The 23,395-nt window shown below is 33.3% G+C and overlaps 2 protein-coding genes and 1 long non-coding RNA gene across 3 annotated transcripts; 1 reads left to right on the top strand and 2 right to left on the bottom strand.

Annotated features, from left to right (window-relative positions):
• Positions 1-712: 712 nt before the first annotated feature.
• On the bottom strand, positions 713-7,605 carry LOC104904482 (putative fucosyltransferase-like protein). Its single transcript, XM_010692739.4, has 7 exons — positions 7,012-7,605; positions 4,859-5,019; positions 4,284-4,525; positions 3,228-3,332; positions 2,274-2,430; positions 1,935-2,162; positions 713-1,217 (listed from the first exon to the last, which is right to left on the bottom strand). The coding sequence occupies exons 1-7, from the start codon at positions 7,387-7,389 to the stop codon at positions 962-964; spliced, it is 1,527 nt and encodes a 508-aa protein (XP_010691041.1). The 5' UTR covers positions 7,390-7,605; the 3' UTR covers positions 713-961.
• Positions 7,606-10,273: 2,668 nt separating this feature from the next.
• On the top strand, positions 10,274-15,741 carry LOC104904481 (probable LRR receptor-like serine/threonine-protein kinase PAM74). The gene is made up of 7 exons (XM_010692737.2): positions 10,274-10,355; positions 11,078-11,648; positions 12,751-13,214; positions 14,031-14,169; positions 14,635-14,706; positions 15,406-15,474; positions 15,588-15,741. The coding sequence occupies exons 1-7, from the start codon at positions 10,274-10,276 to the stop codon at positions 15,727-15,729; spliced, it is 1,539 nt and encodes a 512-aa protein (XP_010691039.2). The 3' UTR covers positions 15,730-15,741.
• Positions 15,742-18,453: 2,712 nt separating this feature from the next.
• On the bottom strand, positions 18,454-21,345 carry LOC130590100 (uncharacterized). The gene is made up of 2 exons (XR_008967719.1): positions 20,446-21,345; positions 18,454-18,603 (listed from the first exon to the last, which is right to left on the bottom strand). It is a non-coding gene; the product is annotated as an uncharacterized LOC130590100 (long non-coding RNA).
• Positions 21,346-23,395: the final 2,050 nt, after the last annotated feature.

Genomic DNA, 23,395 nt, shown 5'->3' with positions numbered 1-23,395 from the left:
ATAAGTAGTACTTCCTATGAAATTGCTTCAGACAAGTTTACTTTTCCTACGAAGTCAAAGAAGTTATTTGGTTGATCACAGGGAAAACTGTCAAAAGTTTTTGCATTGCACATTGCACTCAATGTGTTTTTGTCAACCAAACAAGCTAGTGTTTTTCAATTTCCATAAACTTCTACTTTCCTTACTTTCTAGAAGTGAGTTCTTAACCTCTCCAAGTCCCACATAAGGAGGAGCCAAGGCCCCTGTTCGGCCGTGGTCGTTCTCAGGCATGGTCAGTAATGGCGCATAAATCTCTTTTCTTCGAACTCCTGAACCTGGACACAAGCTTGTGGCAACCAACAAAGTAGTTGCATTGCATACCTAATGTTTTTCGCTTCTTTTCCACTACATCAGCAGAATATTAAGGGACTATTTCGCCTACGAGTAAAAGAAGGATAGAAAATAACCAAAAGTGCAAAACACAGTAGAGAAAATTGTAAAAATGGAAAGCTACTATTTTTCTTTTAACTAATAAATAAAAGCAGTAGTTGATCTTTTCCTACAGGCCATTGCTCTAACTTTACTACTTTAGCATGAGATGATGTGATCCATCTTAAAAGATTATGATAATAAAAATAGAAATAGAAGAGGAACACTTAACTGAAACTGATTTACAGGCAGAATTCTTCAGCAAACGAAAATTAGCAGATTGTGTGATCAAACGAAGACGAAATTTTCCTCAAAAATGTAACCGAAATGTATAGATTAACCACTAGGGCACTGAATCAATACAGTGATATTTCTAATTTTTACAATCAATGCATGTGCACTGACATGGTCACGCACCTAAGCGTGGAATGCTCGCTGTCAATTGCCATGAAAGAACAAGATCCTATGAGTATCGAGAATCTACCTGCATCCTATCAAGTATCATGGACATTTCCACGCTGTAAAACGATGCAAACCAAAGATACATTTCCGCTTAAACAAAAATGACCTCAAACTTAGAGCATAGATTATTTTCTATATGACTTCTAAAATCACTCTCTCCTTGAAATTTAAAGGTGTACAAAGCTTGTCTCTGCGTCATGCCAAGAGGATATATTCTGTGAATCCTAAGCTCGTCTCCTCCTCTAATACTTTCAGGTCTTTCAGGTTTCCATATAGGCACATGTCGCAGTAAACTAAACTTCTTCAGCACCACAGACTCCAAGGCCTCCATCGTCAAATTGCTAGACCTATTCAGCAAATTTGCAAATGAGAATAACAATAAAATTAATTATTTGTAGCAGAGGAAACATATACACGCCTCATTTTCATTTATATGTACATAGGTTATATGCTTTTCTCTTGATAAAAGTGAAAATCTCCAAGGCCTTCTTAAACTGTCATAGGTTAAATCCAGTTAACATATGTTTGGTTTTCCTTTTTCTGTAATGAGAGGATTTCTGATCATCAAATGGTTAAACTAACTCTGGCAACTGCCTATGTAATTTTGCAATAGCAAATCACCGCCGTTTACTAAAGAATCAGCTGTCACATGATTATGTATTCATGACCATCTCTCTCTAGTCTCTCCCTTTATCTTCTATGGCCCAAATAAGTCAAAAATTTTAAATTATAATGAGAACTGGGAAGAAGAAGAGATGGCGGAGGTACAGAGATTGCTTAAAGTTTGAGATCATTTGTGTAGCCATATCGGGCCTTTTGATCTCCCCGTTAGCAGCATCACAGTCCAGCACTCTACAGATACCAGTTCTTAGAAGATTGGATTTGCTTTACTCATGTTATATCTAATAATGATAAGAGCTCTAAATTGGCTGAGTGACAAAGATATATTTTCCCTACGCAGGGCAGCATTTGGAAGCAATGAGAGATGAAAACAGAAAACTGCTTCCCGTGTAATGGCAAGAGTGAGACCAAAGATAAAAACAAAAAATAAAAGAACTGCTTACCTTAGGAAAACAGACTCCATCTCAAATCTCCCTCTTTCCCTTACATATAAATGATAAATAGTTTCTGAGCCTCGAGAGCACTTGCAAGGACGTTTCTTGAATCCTGAACTCTTCTCTTCATCCTCACGGAGTTTAGTCGCTAGGTGAATGCAAAGGCGGCATGATGAATGAACTGCAGCCATATCAACTAGGGCCTTGAAAGAATCGTCTGGACCATCATATTTCCACCTACCAACAAAAGCAATTTGTTTACAAATTCCTTAAAACACAAAGATGTTTTTCTGCAACTATGATTCAGGGACTGTGAGAACAATAGATAAGAAAGGTACCCAATCATACCTCAATGACTGGTTGTATGCATCAGGATTCCCAGCAAGATACTTCATAGTCTTGGCAACTGTAACAATATCCTCTGGCTCCTTTATATGCAGCACTGATCCAGGGCAAGGAGCAAAGTCCTGAATATTTGGAGGACCAACAACAACAGGTATTGTCCCTACAACAACAGCAGTTTCCAGTTACATTATGACAACCTAGAAATTTTCTTACACTCACCACATATTATATATCCTCTTTCACTTTTTTTAAAGATCAAATAAAGGATCAGATAATTCTCAGAAGCTACCACCAAAGCCCTGATCCATTAATAAGTGTATCACCAAATGTCCAATAGTAGCAAAGAAAAGTGAACACTATTAATCTTTTACAAGTAGACAAAATCAGGGGTGAGAACCGCACCCCCACCCCCCCGGAAAACACCCAAAAAGATGTTAAGGGTGCCATCTTCTCTAACAAGGGTATAAAGGAGCGGATTACAGTCTTGGGTGCCAATCTGTTTGAGACTTGAGAATATGGAAGTGAGGTTTCCTTCGCTCGGAGGAGAGGATGTTAGATAGCTGAGACCAAAATATAAGTCTTATCAAGTACTACTCCCTCTTGTTTCTATTAGTTTAGCCACTTCTTTGGGCAGAAAGTTTTAGGATATGTGGTAATGTGGGTAACCTAATTGTCTTATTACTTACAACCCATAAAGGAAAGTGGGTAAACTAATAAAAACCGGAGGCAGTAGCATACAGTGCTATCTACATTCTCCATTGTACTAAGTTACTAACCCCACTAAATGAGCCAAAAGTTGAATTGGTGGTTGGCGTCCTTAGTTTGGAAGGGAAACGGATCAATAACAGAGATTGGAGCAATTTCAGGACAACAGTAGCAGTGGCCATAAACCAGGTATCAAAATCCATTAATAAACGCATCAAAACTATGCTACTTATAGAAGCTCAGTGTTCATACCAGCAACAAGCGACTGGAAGAACTTTTCAGTGACGTAGTCCTCCTCATTTGAGTTTTCAAAAGCCAAGCTGAATTTGTAGCGCTTCAACGCTTCTACCTTGTCAACTGAAATGAGAATAAACAATATGATTAAAACAAACAGTTGAGCAATCAGATGGTAATACAAATAAAGGAACATGATGATGAACGTGATATGTATAAAATCTACATGAATAGTATAAAAGGCCATTAAATATGAGAATTTTAGTCATCTAGCAGACTAGCACGGAACATTCTCAAGTGTCTATGAATTAATTTGCGATGACAATGCCAGCAGAATATGCACATTAACCACCATTAATATTCATCAGAACAGGCATCTAACTGGCACAGAGAGAAGACATGGGCTAATCAAGCATACTTCCATGAAAGAAACAAATTTTAAAATTACAAGCGACATTATAATAGGTAAGATGCAGAGGCGATATAAATCTGGACTCTAGCACAAGGTGCGATATTATACAAATACATACGAAGAATATTTTTACAAGCCTGAGTCAATTATGGCTTTCAAATTAAAATTTTGAATTAGTAGATGCTGCTAACAGAATAAAATAACACATATAATTTCACTTGTAAATACAGAAAATTACACAAATCACTGGATAATTCATAAATGCATCAAATATCTATTATCATTTTTCAGCATCTTCTTTTTCCAATATAAATTTAAAATTCAAACAGCTACCGACATTATCTGTATAATTTTATTTCATGTGTCATGGACATGATTTCTACGATTCATGTTAGCTAAACCCGAAATCATTATAGGACTAAGGCTTTCTTGTTGTTATAAACAGCTGCCAATAGAAGTACCTATAGCACGAGAAGTGCCTCAAGGGTCAGGGTCTCCTAGAGGTGATAACAAGAGTGCTTGCCAGCAAGCTGTGGACTGCTATTGAATAGATAACAAGAGTGCAGGAACAATGTTTGCAGCTTTATAAATAGAAAAAAGAAGAAGATATAATAAGCATGCAGATGACATGAAACAAGAGAAATTTGTTTGACTTTAAAAACCTCTTCCGTCTCGGTTACGGTGACAGCCACCATAAGAATCTATCTTCATCCCACTCTTCTCAAGACCTTCAAGTGCTTGCAGACGAAAGTTGCGAGCACCACAATTAGAGATGAAAGCTGCAGCCAAAGCCCTCTCGGTTTTTGGTTGCACAGGTGCCATGATGTCATACTCTGCCCAGGAAAAATATCCTACCGGAACATCAGATGACAGACTAGTTGTCATAATGATGTCATAACCCTTCCTGCACAGGGCCACCCAAACATAAGGGATCAAGAGGTATCCAAGTCAATTACTGCATTGGTTTAATTGTTTCACAAAATGAGAATACGACATGCATTACCAATTTAGCATAAAATATAAATGTCTATAATGCTAATGATATAATAATCATGCATAAAGGTTTCACAGAGGTGGCAATTTAGAGCTCAGCTGAGAAGCACCTAACAAGACACAGCAGCCAAACATCGATAAAAAAAAGGAGAACTAGATTCACGAGAAGTATGAATCTGAACAAGGTTAGCTTTCCCCTTCCCCCCGGCTTTATTGTATGAGTAAATAAGTTGTTCTTACCTACCGTCGTGCATTAGCGATATTGTTCTCCGCATAATATTGAGATGATTCCATTGACCGGAGCACACTAGCTGTTCCATGCGCTTGAGGCCAACCAAAAGCGGCATCCGATTTCCTACCAGGATCATGTCCAAACTTGCATCCCACAGAGCATGTATTCCACTCCTATGTAGACTATATAAATTAGAAGGAACAAGAAAACAATGTGTGCACAAAAGCCTCTCAGCATAGTTGTAGCTTATGTAGGCATCCCATCTTAAACTAAAGAGTGAACTTTGATGATATGTGCATTTCCAATGCATAAAAAGATGCAGGAGAAACAAAAGCAACGCTCAGCAGGAGGAACAACACAATGCCTGAAGGAAACATGAACTAACAAAATAACCTACAATACATAAATTCAAGAAAACGCAACATTCATTCAAGGAAACACAGTTTTAGTTCAAGAAAAAGATTCCTTAGGGAACGCAATTTTCATTTACAGTCCATTTGGTTTAATGGAAAACCTTTTCCATGGAAAACTATTGTTTGGTTTGATAGAAAACTATTATGCTAAGAAGGGGAAAGTGGAGATGTTGGGAATGAGATAGTGAATGAAAATAGTTTTCCTTCAAATTTTGGAGGAAAATGTTTACAAAGGGATGGAAAACCATTTTCCGTCTTAGTTTTCCTTTTTTAATCCCTTTTCCAAATTCCAACCAAATAACAGAAAATGGAGAAAAACGTTTTCCTCCAAACCAAACGGAGCCTTAGTTCTCTTTAGCCCTAAAATAATGAGGAAGTAACACTCAAGTGAAAGAGTACAACTTCCCGAAGATTAAATAAGAGAGGAAATCCGGCACAACACATAGCCCAGGTCCTTCAAAATCCCTTATCTAGCAGAAGGGTAAACAACTATCCCATGTATGATAGAGCTACTAAATTGATACATGAAATCAAAGCTGGGCAACTACATGACCATAAAATAGCAATAAACAACCACAACTTGAAGCTAAAGCAGAAATCCAACTGAAAAGACCCCTAACCAAGAAGGCACCAAACTCGTGACCTAGGTTGCTTGGACTCTTCATTTCACCTCAAGTACCCACGACCCACATTAGATCATCGACACTCGGACATGCATAAGGATACTTTGATTATTTGATACTTCATTTTGAGCTAAAGTCATGAAAATTTTTCATAGAATAGAAGACTCCGGTACTTAAGAGAGTTAAGACACGTGCCCATGTCCGACATGGGAACCCAAGTCCAAGGAACATAGCTCGTGACTAAAAATCATACTATGCAGCTTGTGGTTGTGGCCGGCAGCTGAGCAGCAGGTTTATGCCACTTTGAAATATATACTCATAAAAGCAACAAGGCATCAACTATTCAACCCTGATCCAGTAGCTAGAGCCTAGAAACTAGATTTACTACCCAAATTAAGAACTGCAGGAAACTCTTTGATCCAAGTAGAAGGTTTCCATAGAAACAACTACCTCTCTAAAATGAATAAACTTTTCAAATAGGTGAATAATTTCAAAAATTGAAAAGGGATACCCAAGGTTTTTCTAATGTTTATTCTGACTAGGATCTTTATAGCTCATCTCTCTAAAAACCCCCAAATCAAAACATGTTACAAATTCTCTTCACAAACCATCTTGATGAGAAAATCTACAAGAACTATTGAAAGTTATAAAAATGTAAAACTTACAAATTATTTACATTAAGTGATTTGGTTATTTAATTAGAAACTCAACAAGAAGACTAAACAATCTTTCACTACTTTAGTTTGTAAATCATAAAAGAACCCAAACATATACTTCCAGATGTAGTCCTCACCATATCTCCATCAGTCATAAAACTAAACCATCTATACAAACAAAAACTTTGCATAATTTTCCAAGTTTAACTTTCCATGTTTCCCATAAAACAAAGTAAACTTAAAAAACCCAATTCTCCCAAACTTCACAACTCAAAATTCATCATCAATTTCAAGTTAACAGTCAGACACACCAATATACCATCACTTCAACTAACCATAATTCAGCAAAATTTCAGAAAAAATTCTCCAATACAGAAATTCCCACAATCCAATATAAGTTCAAACTAAACAATTCAAACAACAAACATCTAAAATATAACTAATACAACATAAAAATAGAAACTTTAACCAACCTGATCACCACCAGATACCAAGACAGGATCTTTCTCAAAATCTCTAGAATAAATCACAGCATCTTCTTTCATCAACCAACTCTCACAATCACCATCTTCATGCACAGTAGATACTAAATCATTGCGCACAGATTCAACCTCAGAGCCCAGATAATTTGCCGAAGATGATGATTGGTGCAGTAATAAGTCAGCCCATGAGTTAACCATGGCAGCATTTTTAGCCATATCAAGACGACCCAAGAAAGAAATCTCTGCAATTACAACAAGGGCTATGAAAAAAGGCATTAAATTTGTCCATTTTTTTCTTGAGTTGTTGGTTTGATTTTCGTTATCAAATTGTGGTTTTGAAGCCCTAGACCCAGAAAATCCAGGACCCATTGAAGGATTTTGACCCAGTTGAAGGATTTAGCAGAGAAGAAGCATGGAAGATGGTGAGTTTTACTGGGTTAGTTTAGATTTGGTGAGTTTTAATTGATACCTAATTTTTTGGTTGGTCAATTTCTTAGATCATAGGATTGATATTTGGTAGTCGTGTTTTTTGGGTTGGTAGAAGTCTTCAGGAATTAGGAGTACGATTTTAACAAGTGGAACCGTTGTAAAACAAAAAAAGGAAAATTTCAAAAAACTACCTTTTATAATCAACTTTTTTCAAAAAACTATCTTATAAAAATTTTCTTTCAAAAAACTACCTTATATAACAAATTTCTTTCAATATACTACCATTTTACGTTTATATTTAAACTAACTAGTTTTTATATGCACGCGATGCGTGCGAAGATAAGTAGAAAATTAATTTTTTTTAGGAGATAAAGAAAATTAAATTAATTATTAATTATTTTTAATAAATTAGGAATATTTGAATTGTTGATGGTTTTCTTTTTGTAATATCTTTTTTTATTTTTTAAATTAATTAGGTAGTTTTCTTTTTTATTTTTTCATTAAAGTAAGTAGTTAGAATAGAGATGTTATGAGAGTAAAATGGGGTTTCTAATATTTTGGTGTTCTACCCCTCTTCCCATATAGAATAGAGATTAATAAGTGATGATCGTCATAGGTGTTGCTGCTGATGGGGTAGCGAGAAAAGAAGAGAGAAACGAGAGGAGAAAAAAGAAAAGCAATTTACAGTGACTCAATTTATTAGTGATTAAACCACATTTATGATAAAATGGTAGTATATTGAAACAAATTTGTCATATAAGGTAGTTTTTTGAAAGAAAATTTTTAAAAGGTAGTTTTTTGAAAATTTTTGATTATAAAAGGTAGTTTTATGAAATTTTCCCAAAAAAAATTGACACTAGATTTATCAAGAAAAGAAAGTTCTTCAAATCTAACATATAAATCGATTATAATTTATAGATATGTTTTCTCCGTTCTTTTTTAATTACAATATTTTGATTTTTGTACTATTTGTAAATTATCACTCTAAAAATTTATGTGCACTATACAGTATACACACGGATAGATATCGTCCTATGATATCTTATTTAATTTGTCTCAATGTATAGTTTTTAAATATCTCATTTGCGTAATTTTTGCAAATACATTGTCTTGTAATAGACCGACTACTTTTAAATTAAAATTAGGCAATTATAAGTCCAATATTAAAAAGAGAATAAGTTCAATAGTGACTAGGTCAATTTTTCTCGGTGACTAGTTTAATCCATTTAGTGATTAAGTCTACTTTTATATTAAAATTTACTGTCTCTTTTAATAATTTCTAAAATTAATAATGGTCAGAATTATGTCTCGAAAATTTAAAAAAAGCAAATGTTAAAATTAGAAAATAACGCATGAGTTATTATCACAGTGATATTTTTGGTTTCAATATATGGCTTTATTAATTAAATGTACTAGGGTGTGTTTGGCACAAGCTTTTCAAGTAACTTTTAGTGTATTGACTTGGTCAAGTAGTGTTTTAGTAGTGTTTTAATAGTGTTTGTCAAAAACTACAATTTGTAGCTTTTGGGTAGCTTTTAGTGGTGTATAAATTATATGTTAAAGATTTATTTGAGTTTTGAACTAGTTATTCTTAAACAACTACTTTGACAGCTTCTTTTACTGAACATCAATGTTTTACACCGCTACTTGGACAGCTAACAGCTAACAGCTACCCACCAACCACTAACTAGCACAGCTAACAGCTACTCTCACAGCTAAAAGCTACCACCACAACTATTGTTGCCGAACACGCTCTAAAGTAACTTTTTTTTAACATCTAGGACTTTCTTTGATTTGTTTTTGGACGACAGATGTATAAAACGGTTTCGAATTGGGCGAAACTCCGTTTATGCGTCATTATGTTTTCCATCTTTCACTTTCATAAAATAAAATATTTCTTGACTATTAATGACTTGTTTAGTATTATTGTACATTTTCAGTATTTGATTTCTAAGATTTATTAAGTCACGAGATATCAGTTAAAAATGTATTATATGTTATTCATGCCTAAATTAACAATTTTATAATAATTTTTTATTTGGTTTCCAAAAACAATTACCAACAAGCACTATTTTTAAAAAAATAATAGTACATTTTTAGAAATAAAAAAACTAGTCATATAAAGATGGAAGAACTTTATAAAACAAACTAGAATGAAAAGTATAAGAATATCATAATCAAAAGCAACATGGAAGGTCTGCATTAAACATGTTTATCGGGAAGGAAAACGGGCAGCTGATTGGCTTGTAAATCATGGCGTAGTACAACACTGTAGCCTCCACCTATTACATGACCCCCCCCCCCCCTTGTTGTTTAGAATCTTATCTGAGGATGTTCAAGGCGTGGCGTTCCCACGATTAGTACCTCCCTAGGTTTTTAGCGTTGTTGTAGTTTATGGTTTTTTGGTTTGTTTTCCTTTGCTTTGTTTTCTTTAATTTGGCTTTGCCTCCCTTGAATCAAAAAAAAATAATCAAAAGCAACATGAGTTGGTAAATATACATATAAGAAGATGTTACTCTATCAGTAATATCAAGGATTTATTAAAATGAAGGGTTAATTATGATACCAAATCAATGATCCCATCTCATTAATAACTCCTTATATTTCGAGTTCAATTAATATTATTGTGGTCTAATATGAATATATGATCAAATCTTCTTTAATGACAATTTCATACGTGTTGTACTTTTCACCAAAACCATGTCCTTTCTTAACTCGTCATTTCATATCCACCATTTACTCCCCTATTTTAGTGATAGTTGTTTTCTCCAAATATCTCCTCTTTCTTCCTTGAATTTTCTTTTTAGGCACAAAAAAACTAATAATGTCAATCCCTATCTTCATCTTATGGGTAGTTAGCATCCCATTATCGTTAATCCATGCAGATGATTTTCCAGCCCCTAGAGGTAATAAATCTTGATCATCATCTTTATACATCAAATTAAGAACAAATTTTATTCAATATATTCTTAGAAGGTAAATGTTGTTTTCATATTAATGCAAATATATGGTGATCAAACTGCGAGAATTCCTAGTTTAATGTTCCCATAAAAACCTTTGCATAACCTACACAAACATGATGGGGCACTTATTCGTCGTATTAGCGACCCATGCCCTTACATTTACGCGTATGTTGTGCACCCATCTAACTACTCTAATTAGTAGGATTGACAATTGAGCAGGACGGTACGGAGGATGGTACCTCCATACCCGTACCCGCATAAAATTCTCATCCCCATCCCTACCCCACCATCCATTACAGGGAAAAATTCAAGACCCATCCCCTCTCCACTTGGGCGGAAATAGGGGCAGGTCTCCTACTTGACACGCTCCACTGTCATCCTTACTCATTTTTTTTTAAAAAAATAATTGGTAAGTAGAATTAATACTCTCAGCTGCCCTCGCGCAGGAACTCCACCCAGAGGCCCATTACAAGCCAGACACCCCCAACCCTCCTCCCCCTAAATCCTAAGCAAAAGCTTGGAGTAGAAATTGAACCTTAGACCTTGCTAGAGAAGATAAGATGGGAAAGTTCACCACTTGAGCACACCCCAATTCCTCAATCCCTACTAATTAGATGCCTACATATTTTGTGATCGTGTAAAAACGTTGAACTTTTCTCTTGCAGGATTTTTGGTAAGTTGTGGATCGACGAAGAGTATAGACATTAATGGTTTAAAATACATACCAGACCAAAGTTTCATCTCAGTTGGTAACGTAACAAACGTAAAAAACAACACAAATCAAGTATTTCCAATCTTGTCAGAATTAAGATTCTTCCCAGATAAATCAGCTCGCAAAAGTTGCTACTTATTCCTTGTAACTAAAGGAGCCAAATACCTTATTAGAACTAGTTACTATTATGGAAATTTTGATGGGAGAAATAACCCACCAGTTTTCCATCAAATTGTTGATGGAACTAGATGGAGTATTGTTAATACTACTGAAGATTATGTCAAAGGTCGTGCTTCTTATTATGAGATTGTAATGGTAGCTCAAAGTAAAGTTCTTTCTATTTGTCTTGCACGAAATGAGTATACTGCTGGTGTTTCTAGCCCCTTTATATCTGCCTTAGAAGTTATGAACTTGGGTGATTCTCTTTATAAGGCTGTAGATCTTCAAAAGTATGCACTTGGCACAGTTGCTCGTCATATTTTTGGCTATGGTGATGGTGATAATGGTGAGGCGAATTTTATCAGGTAATTAATCAAACATGTTGATATCTCATTTCATTTACTAGTTCTAGTAGATTAGTTGATTTACTGTATAGAGCGTGTTTAAACTATTGCTCGTTTGGTTGTTGTTGGAATTTAATTCTTATGGGAAGTCTTATTTCACGGAAGTAAATTTCCTTATGGCTTTTGGTGTTTGGTTAAGCATAAGAATTTGTAATTGACACAGAAATTTCTATTCACAAACGGGGAGTTGATGATTAATTTCCTACACTTCATAGGAATTTCCATTTCCTTGGAAATTCTATTTTCGATGAATTTTTTATCTCCTGCATACCAAAGAACTATCCTATTTTGTACTTCCTAGGAAATTTCAAATTCTAGTTGAATTTGAGGCGAACCAAACGACCTTTTAGATCAAGATTGTTTACAGTCTCTCTAATTGGTAAGAATATATCAGTGTTTCACTTATTAGTAAAGGAAATTTACAATTATATAGTAATGTTTTGTGATATTGCATTTAGTATCCACAATATGCATAAGTATGCATTTAGTATACACAATATGCATAAATATTTGAAGTTGGTATTCCTTGTTTCTTGTTCTTTCAATGTCCTTGCTATTTGTTTACCAAAATCCAACCTCACATCTATTCTCATTTTCATATATTCTCTGTGTAAATAAAGGATTAGTACTTGAAAATTCGATCGAATTTGGCTTTTCATTTCTTACTTATATGTTCTCATCTCTAGTGTTGTTTCATATAGGGTAAATAAAACATAAACTTGGAGAATCTTTAAACATAACATTTGATGAAAGTCGACTTATATACTTTCTCACAAAAGCACTATCCTCATATGCATACATATATCTGAAATATTGAAACCATTGATACTGGGAACGTGGTACCTGGCCACGTTCCACGTCCCCTGGAACGCATCCCGAAACATGGAACGTAGTCTAGGAGTCCATCTGATTTACTCTAGAGACTGTGTTCCGTGTTCCCGTTTCTGTACCACGTTCTGGAACGTTTTGTTTTCCATGTAACAATGATTCGAACATATAGTTTACAAGTACTTCATAAATTATTTTTTAGCATCATTTACCTAATTGATCATTTGAAGACTAGTTATCCAGATGACGAATTTCACCGGATGTGGCAACAATTCAAAGATTCAAACCCAATAGTGAAATGTCAATCTAATGTAACACCTTCAGATTTTTGGAATATGCCACCAAGCAAAGCATTAAACTCAGCAATCACAGCAAGTCGTGGGAGAAGCCTACAAATTCAATGGCCACCAATGCCATTGTATGGGAACAACTACCACATTTCTCTTTACTTTCAAGACAATCGAACTCCAAGCCCTTATAGTTGGAGAGTGTTTAATGTGTTGATAAATGGAGATACTTTTTATTCCAAGCTTAATGTTACTACTACTGGTGTAAATGTTTATTCAAATCAATGGCCTTTCAATGGTCAAACTCAGATCAAACTTGTTCCTGACAATGGTACTCCTGTTGGTCCTGTCATTAATGCTGCTGAGATGTTTCAACTCATTCCCCTTGGTGGGAAGACAACTTCCAGGGATGGTAATTACTTGGTACCAACTTTTCTTGATTCTACTGTTATTGTTGTAGAGTATTGCTTTCATACGGCGAGAGTCATTTGTTCAAATTAGAGGTGATCATTTTGGTCCGGCCCGGCCTGTTTTTGACAGGAATATGATTCATGCTGTAGGGACTAGTGAAAGATTATTTGATCACCTCTAGTTCAAATTCAATAGTAGGTAAAACTTATTAGATACCCTCGACTTTGGTAGTATCTAATAAGTTCATCTACTCACCCTTAGATTATTAAGACTATTTGAAGTGGGAAATGAGAATATGAAATAGGGTTGCTCATGTTTAATTATTACCACCATTTTTACATGTATGATAGCATTTATTATGGTACACTGTATTATACCTCAAAAGGTTTAATCTCACCTTAGTATGAAGGTCCAATTATAGTATAAACCCCATTAGATAAAGTCAATGTAAGTCAAAATCAATCAAAATCATCAGCAGATGAAAGTCAAAGTCCGGATTCAGAAAAAGTAAAGTCAATATCATAACGTATCCTAAAAATTACATTTTTCTAATTCGCTTTTCAAAAGTTTAGCGCCTACTCTAATAGCTGCCTTAAGTACTAATTTGATAAACAAGGTCTTGCAATCAAATCTTAAGCTCCTTATTATTGCTGGAAAGATTCTATGTACAAGGATTATGAAGCTATATGTTTTGCCATGACTATAGATAAAACATAACTGTATTGTCTAGAACAAAAATGCAATTATACTAGATTTTAGTCTTACACTCTTACTCCCTTCAAGTAAAATATTAATCTTATCTCGAATAATGTGGCAGTGATAGCTATGGCAGAGTTAGCTCGAAGCCTGAACAACCCACCGAGTGATTGGAGTGGAGATCCTTGCTTACCTCGACAAAATTCATGGTCTGGAGTTACATGTTCCCAAACAAAAGATCTTGCTCAAGTTGCTTCCATGTCAGTTCAATTCTTACTATAATCATTATGTTAATTTGTTTCTCTAATTTTTTCGTCGAATTATGATCAGGGAAGATTTATCTTGTACTAGATTATATGCAAATGATACATATATATACCACCCCATACATATTGCAGGTGTAAGAATGGAAATATTGTAGGGTTTTGCACTTGTATTTCCTTCCATCATATGGCTTTCTATCTCCCACATGAAAGAATATTGGTGGAAGCAAAATTTCAATATTGCTGAGGGAGGGGAGGTTTGGGGTTTGCTGGGCCTTTGGGTGAGTGGCCCTGAGCGAGGGCAGTTTAGAAAAAATTCATCTTATCACGATTTTCCGAAAGGTGGCCTGAAGAAAAAAAACATGTATTTTTAGGAGGTGGTATACAATTTACGTGGCGAGTTAGTTACAGTTACAGGCTAATAAAGAACATTTGTTCATTTTTTTCTGGATGATGTTGTAGGAACTTGACAGGATTGGGGCTCACAGGTTCATTATCGACGAGTATGGGAAATCTATCTGCAATAGTCCATTTGTAAGTAATTATACAAATATCACTTAGATATGTTCATCCAATTTTGAGGTTGAGGTGGTGAAGTAGTGGCATCGTTTTCCATCTCATATCACTGAGGTCTAGAGATCCAACTTCATGGGATTCATTTGAGTATTTCCCTTACCCTCTCAAGTGTTCATTATGATTCAGGGCATGATAAAGAAATTGCTCGCGATCTCATATACAAAACTTGTGCATTTTAGGGACATTAGTTTATCTCCTCTTACGAATTAAGGGTTTGTTTGGTAAAAGTAGTTGTTGTAGTAGTAGTTGTCAGTCATTATAGTAGATGTTAGCTGTCATGTATTAATTGTTAGTTGTTGGAGTTTAACGTTAAAAGTAACTTTTTATGAAAATTAGTGTTTGATAAAACTAGTTGTTAGTTTAGAAATATAACAAAAATAAACTTTATTTAATCTGCAAACACTACTTCACCAAACACTATTTTTCATCATCATTAGAATTTTAACTTATTCCAAACACTAACGCTACTTCAAAAACTATTAAAACGGTACAAGTTATAACAGTGGTACGATCGTGGTGATTACTAATATACCACCATGAAACACAGTTTTACCATCTTTTACTCTAATTAGATATACCATCATGACATAATATTGTTTTCCGTGTTAGTCATTTAGGAAGATATCTAATAGCCTTGCAATTGACCTTTTGCCATAGGTGGCTTGGACATAACAAACTATCAGGTTCGCTTCCTGATTTGAGCTCCATGAAGATGCTACAAACCTTGTAAGTTTAATTTGCTCTATTGCATGCATGCATGTCATTTATCTTCTTTAGTTATACTTTAGTACGTAATTAATATCAATACATTGTGCTCAAATATAAATATTGATTCTCAGGCATTTGGAGAACAATCAATTTGAAGGATCAATACCTGAATCATTATCCAACCTTCCAAATATTCGTGAGATGTATAGCACCATTATAACTTTAACTTGTACTTTGTACTGTCTTCGTGGCTTATATAAAAAAAAACTATAGCTTTAACTTGAGTTCCCATTTTTTTCCTACCTTTAATTTTGTTAACTAAATTACAATTACTTTTGATGACAGATATCTTCAAAACAACAAGTTTAAGGGTGGTATTCCTAATGGTTTGAAGAATCGACGAAGTGTTACGATACAGTAAAGTTCAATTTAATACTTTTTTTATAAGATGACTTTATTTGAAATATCAAAAATTATTAAAAGAGACGGTCCAATTTAATATTAAAGTAGATCTAGTCACTAAATGAATTAAACTAGTCACCGAAAAAATTAACTTAGTCACTATTAGACTAATTATCTTTTTAATATTGGACTTACTACTGCCTAATTTCAATTTAAAAGTAGTAGGCGGTTTTTTACATGACAAACTTTGTAGTCTAGCTAGTATATCAAAAGTGAATTTTCACTAGTAGAAAAAGCTAAAGTAGCACAAATTTATCCTTTTTCTTGGAAAAGAGAAACACAAATTTATATAATACAACATATAATTACCTATGTTTGTTTTAATTAGTTGAAGATAAAAAATAAAAGATAGGGGAGTACTACTAGTATTATTTATCACATTATCGATGTTTGGATAGTAATTCATCCTATTTGGGCTGTTGCCTGTTATCAAACCTATATCACCAAGTTAATTATGAGATAATGAGTACAAGAACCAAACAAAGAATAAAGAGAGTGCATATTAGTTTTTTTTATATGTTATTTTAATGTATATAAAAGAAATGTATGTTGGACCTTGGTGTAGGATTTGATCAATGAAGATAAATTATGATCGCAAAGGACAAAGGACTTCTAGCAAGAATTGGAGATTTTGACGATTTTTTGGAATTGCTAGAGAGTAAATTATTGTAAATAAAACTAAAATGTTGCTTTGCACTTTAGCATTGTAACAATAACTTCCCCTCAAAAAAAAAAAATTGTAACAATAATTATGTTTTGGAATATCTCATCGTTCTGATCCAAATTTAAGTTGTCGGGTATTAAGTTGCCTTACTTTTATGGAAAAAGCTAAATGCAGCCCTAAGGGCTGCATATAAGAATTTAAAAATGGAAAAAAACAAGCATTAACTGATCATTTATTACATATATTAATGCAAACTTTTTGTCATAAATTTACTACTAAATTCCATTTTAAGCAATGTATTTATGTCTTATATGCAGCCCTAAAAGCTACATATAATACAACCCTACTTTTATTGATCTCATCAAAGGTCAACGACTTGACTTGAGTACAGAAAAATGGTTAACATAGTGAGGTGAAGTACTAGTAATTACATAATTAATTAGGACATTCTGAAGTAAAAGTGCATCTGATCTTAAAAATCTCAAGTCATAGATATTATATATTACTTCCAGTGGCGAATCCAGGAATTTTTTAATGGTGGTTCACTATTAATTACCGTTCACTAAATCAAAATAGTTTTTAATAAAAAATACTCCAATTGAATTGTGTGATGGAGAGGAATGTTGTTCGCTTGCTAGTTGAGGAGACAAAATTTGTTCACTTTGTGTTGGATGTGGAGGAGAATTTGGAGTTGGATTTTTCTTAGTGAAGAAACTAGCAATGTTTTGCATTTTGTTTGGAGTACGTTTTCTCTTAATTATCAAATCTGAAAATCAAGTAACAATTGGACTAAATTTGATGTATCTCATCAAATGAAACATATGTCAATTTCTCATAACTCATAAGCCATAAACTATCATCAACAAAATCAACAATAAAGTGATAACACTCAATTTAAATATAATGTAATTTCAATAATCAAACACCTATAACACACAAATCAAAATACAACAACAAAATCAACATTTATAACAATTCTACATTACATTGTCTGATATATAAACACCTATAACAACTGAAATTGCAATTTATTTTTCAATTCTCATGAAATTGATAAACCCTAATCTATAAAGTAAAAGAAGAAATCAAGCAAATTGAGTAGATTCACGATTCTTGGAAGTTTTCCGACCACCGTCGTCCACCAAGGAACGAATTCCGATTTCCGACCACTTGAAGCCACGAATTCCGACCACTTGAAGCCACGAATCGCCCACCAATGAAGCCACGAATCGCCCACGTATACATAAAACACAACTTCTTGCGTTTAACTGTTACACCATAATTTATAGTATAACAACTCACAAATAACCGCTTCTTTTGGTAAAAATACTCAAATGACATAATAACATGAGTTTCATCTCATTATTTGTATAGTCTATGTCATTCTTCTTGAAGTTTATATCATTCTTGTTGAAGTCTATATCATTCTTGATGAAGTCTATGTCATTATGCATGTTACACAATAAGTTATGATGTAACATGTTATATCCAAGATGCACTCTCCATAAATCATACCTTTTAAAATCATAAATTCTTGGAAGTAGTTATTATTTGTGCAAAAAATCGCCCAAGGGACAACCTTTGTTGGAACATCCATAACTAGATGTAAAAAAGAAAAAAAAAGGACGGTAATTTAATTAAGTGACGAAAATAAAGAAAAAGAAGACAAGACTGGTGAAGCGAAAAACACAAAGAAAGGTGTAAAAACTGCGGGTGGCTAGATATGAGTGTAACACCCTCAAATTTCTCTCTTTTGAAAACTTATTTTAATATAAAACTCCTTGAGAAACTTGAGAGTATTACTGCCACGTGATAACGTTAAAGGCTTTAATACTAACTACTAACTGAACTTTAAACTAATGCGGCGGAAGTAACTTAAATAACTTCTCTTTATTAACATAAACTTTATTGTACAATAACTATATAACAATACAAATAAAATAAAATAACAACTCCTTGACTAATTATGATTCCTCACTAGCTCCCCTATATGAAGTATGCATCATATCAACCTGTAAATTCTGCTCACCAAAAGGGTCATCACAGGGACAAAGCCATAAAACAAAACAAAACAAAAGCGTGTCAGTAAAAATACTGAGTACATGTATCTGCGGAATATTAAACACTTTATTTAATTAAACTTTTGAAATATTTAATTTCAAAAAACCTTTCTTGAATACTTGATAATACTTATATAATATAAAATATATAACCTTGATAAAAATCCTTTTTACTTGCCTAGGTACCTTGCCTAAAGTGTGCACACCCCCAAGTTTAGTATTCCTTACTGAGTCTATTACGAGGGGAACTACCTTGTCCACATGACTTATACAAAAAGTACATGGGTAAATAATATAATAGCTACCGTTCTTGCTAATAAATAACAAGCCGTGACCTCTTTATAAATTGTGATCATAAAAGATCATATATCTAATAAAAATCCTTTGGAAATAATCCTCCTTTAAAAAAAAGAATAATATTTCTTAAAACTTAGCCATATAAAGGCATAAATAAAATAACTTGCTCAAGGGTTAACCTTTGAAAAATAATAGTAGTTCAAAAACACTATTTTTTAAATATATAAACATGAACCTAAAGATCAAACTCCTTCTAAAATATTTGAATATAAATTCAAAGATAACACTTTATAAATATATTAAATGAAAGACATAATTCAAAGTTCATAAATAAAATTTATAAACATTCAAACATGTTCATATAAAATAGATGCAGTTCATAATAAAACTCATAAAAACATATATTTCAATCCAAAGTATTTTACTAAAAACATGATACTACACTTGCAAAACAATTATTAAAGATCTACAAATACACGCACCTTGAAAATTAATAAGGACTATGGAGAAAGAGAAAGGTAGGCTAAAAGAGAGAGAAAGTTTAAACTTGAGAAAAGAGATTTATTTCTCAAATTTGGTGTGAAAAATATGATGGGTGGAGACCCCTATTTATACTAGTTGGAAAAGTAGAATCGGAATAGGAATAGGAAACTAAAAGATAAGTTTAGGGAAAAAGATAAACTAATCTAGCTAAGATATATTTAATATTTATGATTATCCAACTAAAATTAGGAAAAGGTAGAAATTGCCCGATAATACGTAGTTATAGAAGGTAAAATAACTAAAAGATAAGTTAAAAGAAAAAGTTACAAAAGTTTGTTAAAAAACTACATTCCAACTCACTCGTGGCGTGAGTTGCCGCGGAATTTCTTTTTCTTTTTCTTTTTTTTTTTTAAATCCTTTTTCTTTAAATCTTTTTCTTTTTTTGCAATTTCTTTAAATCTTTTGTTTTCTTTTCTTTTTGCAAACCTTTTTTGGAATTGTTTTTAAAACATTTTAAATATTTTGTTACCAAAGTACTTGGGTTTTAAAAATAGTAAACTTAGACCCAATATTTATTTGGGCTACAATTTATTTATAAATACTCAAAATCTTTTATAAAAGCCTTTTTAATAAATAATAAGCCTTTTTAGTAAATAAAATATTTTTAAAAACTAAAACTTTTCTAAAAATATAAATAATAACTTACTAAAAATACGGAGTATTACAATGAGTCTACTAATCCATTATAATACGAGCTTAAATAAGTTAGTTGTATAATTGATAATACGATAAAAAAATTATGCAGATATTATAAATAATGTTACCAAGGGAGTTCAGACCGTGGTGACTACCAGGGGAGGCTATTGGCCTTTGCAAACAGGCCATTAGCACATGGCCTCTGAATATTGAGGACTCAAAATATTGGGAGCCCAAACATTTTTTTTAAATTACACTCAGACCTTAGTCGTGAACTTTATATGGAAACTGTAATTTCTCACGCATTCTTCCCAAAGCAAGGATTACCTTTCAGAAAAATTCATATTTACTCCCATGTTTAATGCTTCCTCTAATTTCTTTCAAATACAGGAAGGAGTCCCGGCAATCTATGTATTAGCAAGATACAACACTTTTCGTAAATCATAACACAAACCATTTATTTGATTGAAGATTAACAGTACATGCACTGAAAGTTGGAACCATACAACAACAACAACAACAACAACAATAACAAGGAATATATCATCCAAAATGACATTTCCATGTTAATTCAAAACAACAACTAGATGAAGGAAAAGCGAAATGCTCCAACCTTTATTTATAATTATGGTTGGAGTATATAATTATGAAGACTCCATATTAGTTTAGTTGTAGCAGTTTGGAAAGCATTTGGGTACACATACTCCATAGCAATTATAATTTGTGCAACAAGGGTTGAAGGGACTGCAAAAAGCCCTGCGTTACCACAAGTGAGTGGACGCTGAGCTTCGCTAACAAACTCTTGAGCAAGAAGAATTTGTGCACGTGAAAGGGGATCAAGTTGCCGAGCAGCCGAGACTGTTTCAGTTGCAGATAACTGCACAACAATGGCAAACATGACAACCAAAATCACACTCACACTCTTCTTCATCATCATCTCTATCTCTTTTCACTTTTATACTCTCTTTGCTTCACTTCTCCTTTATTTTTGTTGAGCTTGGTGAATATATAAATGGAGTATTTGGCCTCTTTATATAGCCATGAAAAGGGAGCTGGGTGCAAAATAATAATAGTACTCCCTTGATAAAAAAAATTTAAATTTCTACATGGCTGATTTTAAGTGGCTGGCCTCAAGTGAGGTAATTAGATAAAAGTTTGGTTGAAAGTTGATTTATATTTATTTTCTTGTTACAAGTTAAATTACTGGCGTAAATGAGTGAGGTAATAATTTTCTGATTTTGTTTTTTATGGGAGGGGGCGAGGGGCCAGTCCAAGTTAAAGACGACTAACAAGGACAAAATCCTCATATGAGTCATTCCCCATGTGAAAGACGGGAGACGGAGAGAGTATTCTCTCATATCCGATAAGGCCGATATTGTATGACTTGTCTTATCATAGTATTTTCGTAATTTTACTAGCAACTAATACAATACAATATAGTAATATATAATATTCACTTGACATGATTAGATACAACCAGAATATGATATGATAGCTAACTAATATGATAAAATGCTACTATGATATGATATACTAGTCATTCAATACATCAACTAGATTTCTACTAACAATCCCTAAATAAAAAAATATGAAATGAATTAGGTTTTTAAATTTATAATTTTTAATATTAATTTTTGTCATAAAAATTACTAAAATGCCTTGGTATTGGGCAGTCTGCCTAATAACGGGTATAGGAATATCACTGCTATGTGAACCACCCTCCAAGCTAATTTCTTTTGAACAAGCTCGGTTTACAATAACTTATTATTTATCGGAAATATTGATAGTCATTTCTCATTTGATGTAGTCATCAGTTTTCTTTTGATAACCAGTTTTTATATGATATAATCACCTTTTATATAGTCAGTTTTTGTATAATATAATCACATTTTATATAGTCATTTTTGTATGATATAATCACCTTTTATATAGTTAGTTTTTATCTGACAGTCAATTTTTTGATATATATAGTTAGTTTTTGAATGATGTAGTCCGATTTTTTTTCCTAATATAATCATTATTTGGCCTTGTTTGGCAATTAGAGTTTAGCGGTTAGAGTTTTATCTTTTTGTTCGGCAAATTTCACAACTTTTTTTTATAAATGTGTTTGGTAACAATTAACTGATTGCTAAAAGTTTATTGTCATTTGTTTGAGCAAAATGACATTTATAGACATTTTAATACAATGTGTAGTAGTATTACTACAGACAAAAAAGTTGTTGAACATATTTGTAGTTAATCCTCTAAAGAAAAAGCTCCTATTAGGAGCTTCTTCATTTTGAGAGCTTTCATTCCAAAACTCTCTCTAAAGCTCTATTTAACCAAACACCCCTTTTAGAGTTTTTTTTACTAGTCAAAATCCTAAAAATGGTCCAACTCTCTTTTTGCTCCAAAATTCTAATTGTCAAATACCCCCTTTGTGTGATAACGTCAGTTTGATGCATAATAAGTCATTGTGAATTCAATCCACGCAAGACGTTTTGCTCTTCAAGACTCCAAATGCACTACTCAATGCAAAGAAAGATCTTAGGAGGGACTAGTAGGAACATTACCCTCGATATTTTTTGGGCATATTGGATATAGTAATACCTATGTTGTATAAATATTTAAAAAATCTTGTAGCATAATGGTTAAGGTTTCAATTTTTTATATAATATTTAGGCACTCAAAACTTGACCCTCTTAAGTTTTTGCCTTTTGATTCAAGATCTGCCTCTATATCTCAGCATCTCAGCCAATATAAGTATAAAATATGTTTTTATAGAAAAACCTTAATTTTTCTTTAATATGGGGATGCACCTGACCCATATGGCCCATGCTCCATGGAAACTCCAAAAACATGAGCTAATGGTTGAAATCTCATGATTTGTTTTGGGATACCTCACTAGTAACCTCCTGGGAAGAACAATAAGAATAACTGATCAATCCCTACTCCCAACCACAAGTAGATACTGGAGTTCGTCGAGGTCACAAGGTGAGTTCCCCACTATTTCCACCAAGGAAGCTTGGCAGGTTGAAATCTCATGATTGATTTTTATACTTCACAAGTGTTAATAAGCTTCGCTAAATTTTTTTACAGTCTAGAAATATTAGTGAATTACTTGGCCTCTTTATATAGCCGTGAAAAAAGAAGTGTGGGGAAAATATTAGTGAAGTATTTGATGAAAATTCTACATGGCTGATTTTAAGTGGCGGACGTGAATTAATGAGGTAACTAGCCAAAAGTTTGGTTGAGACTTGAGAGTGAATAAGGTGGCAAATACCTACGCTGGCCAACA

This window comes from Beta vulgaris, chromosome 9 (genome assembly GCF_026745355.1).
Source record: "Beta vulgaris subsp. vulgaris cultivar EL10 chromosome 9, EL10.2, whole genome shotgun sequence".
Classification (NCBI taxonomy): domain Eukaryota; kingdom Viridiplantae; phylum Streptophyta; class Magnoliopsida; order Caryophyllales; family Amaranthaceae; genus Beta; species Beta vulgaris.
This window is presented reverse-complemented; position numbering and strand designations above follow the sequence as displayed.

Coding starts and splice junctions, on each gene's coding strand:
- LOC104904482 (XM_010692739.4), bottom strand. CDS start 7,389: ATGGGTCCTGGATTTTCTGGGTCTAGGGCTTCAAAACCACAATTTGAT. Junction 2,431..3,227: donor CTTCCAGTCGCTTGTTGCTG/GTATGAACACTG, acceptor CTGTTGTTGTAG/GGACAATACCTGTTGTTGTT. Junction 1,218..1,934: donor ATGGAGTCTGTTTTCCTAAG/GTAAGCAGTTCT, acceptor TTTGCTGAATAG/GTCTAGCAATTTGACGATGG.
- LOC104904481 (XM_010692737.2), top strand. CDS start 10,274: ATGTCAATCCCTATCTTCATCTTATGGGTAGTTAGCATCCCATTATCG. Junction 13,215..14,030: donor GAAGACAACTTCCAGGGATG/GTAATTACTTGG, acceptor ATAATGTGGCAG/TGATAGCTATGGCAGAGTTA. Junction 14,170..14,634: donor CTTGCTCAAGTTGCTTCCAT/GTCAGTTCAATT, acceptor ATGATGTTGTAG/GAACTTGACAGGATTGGGGC.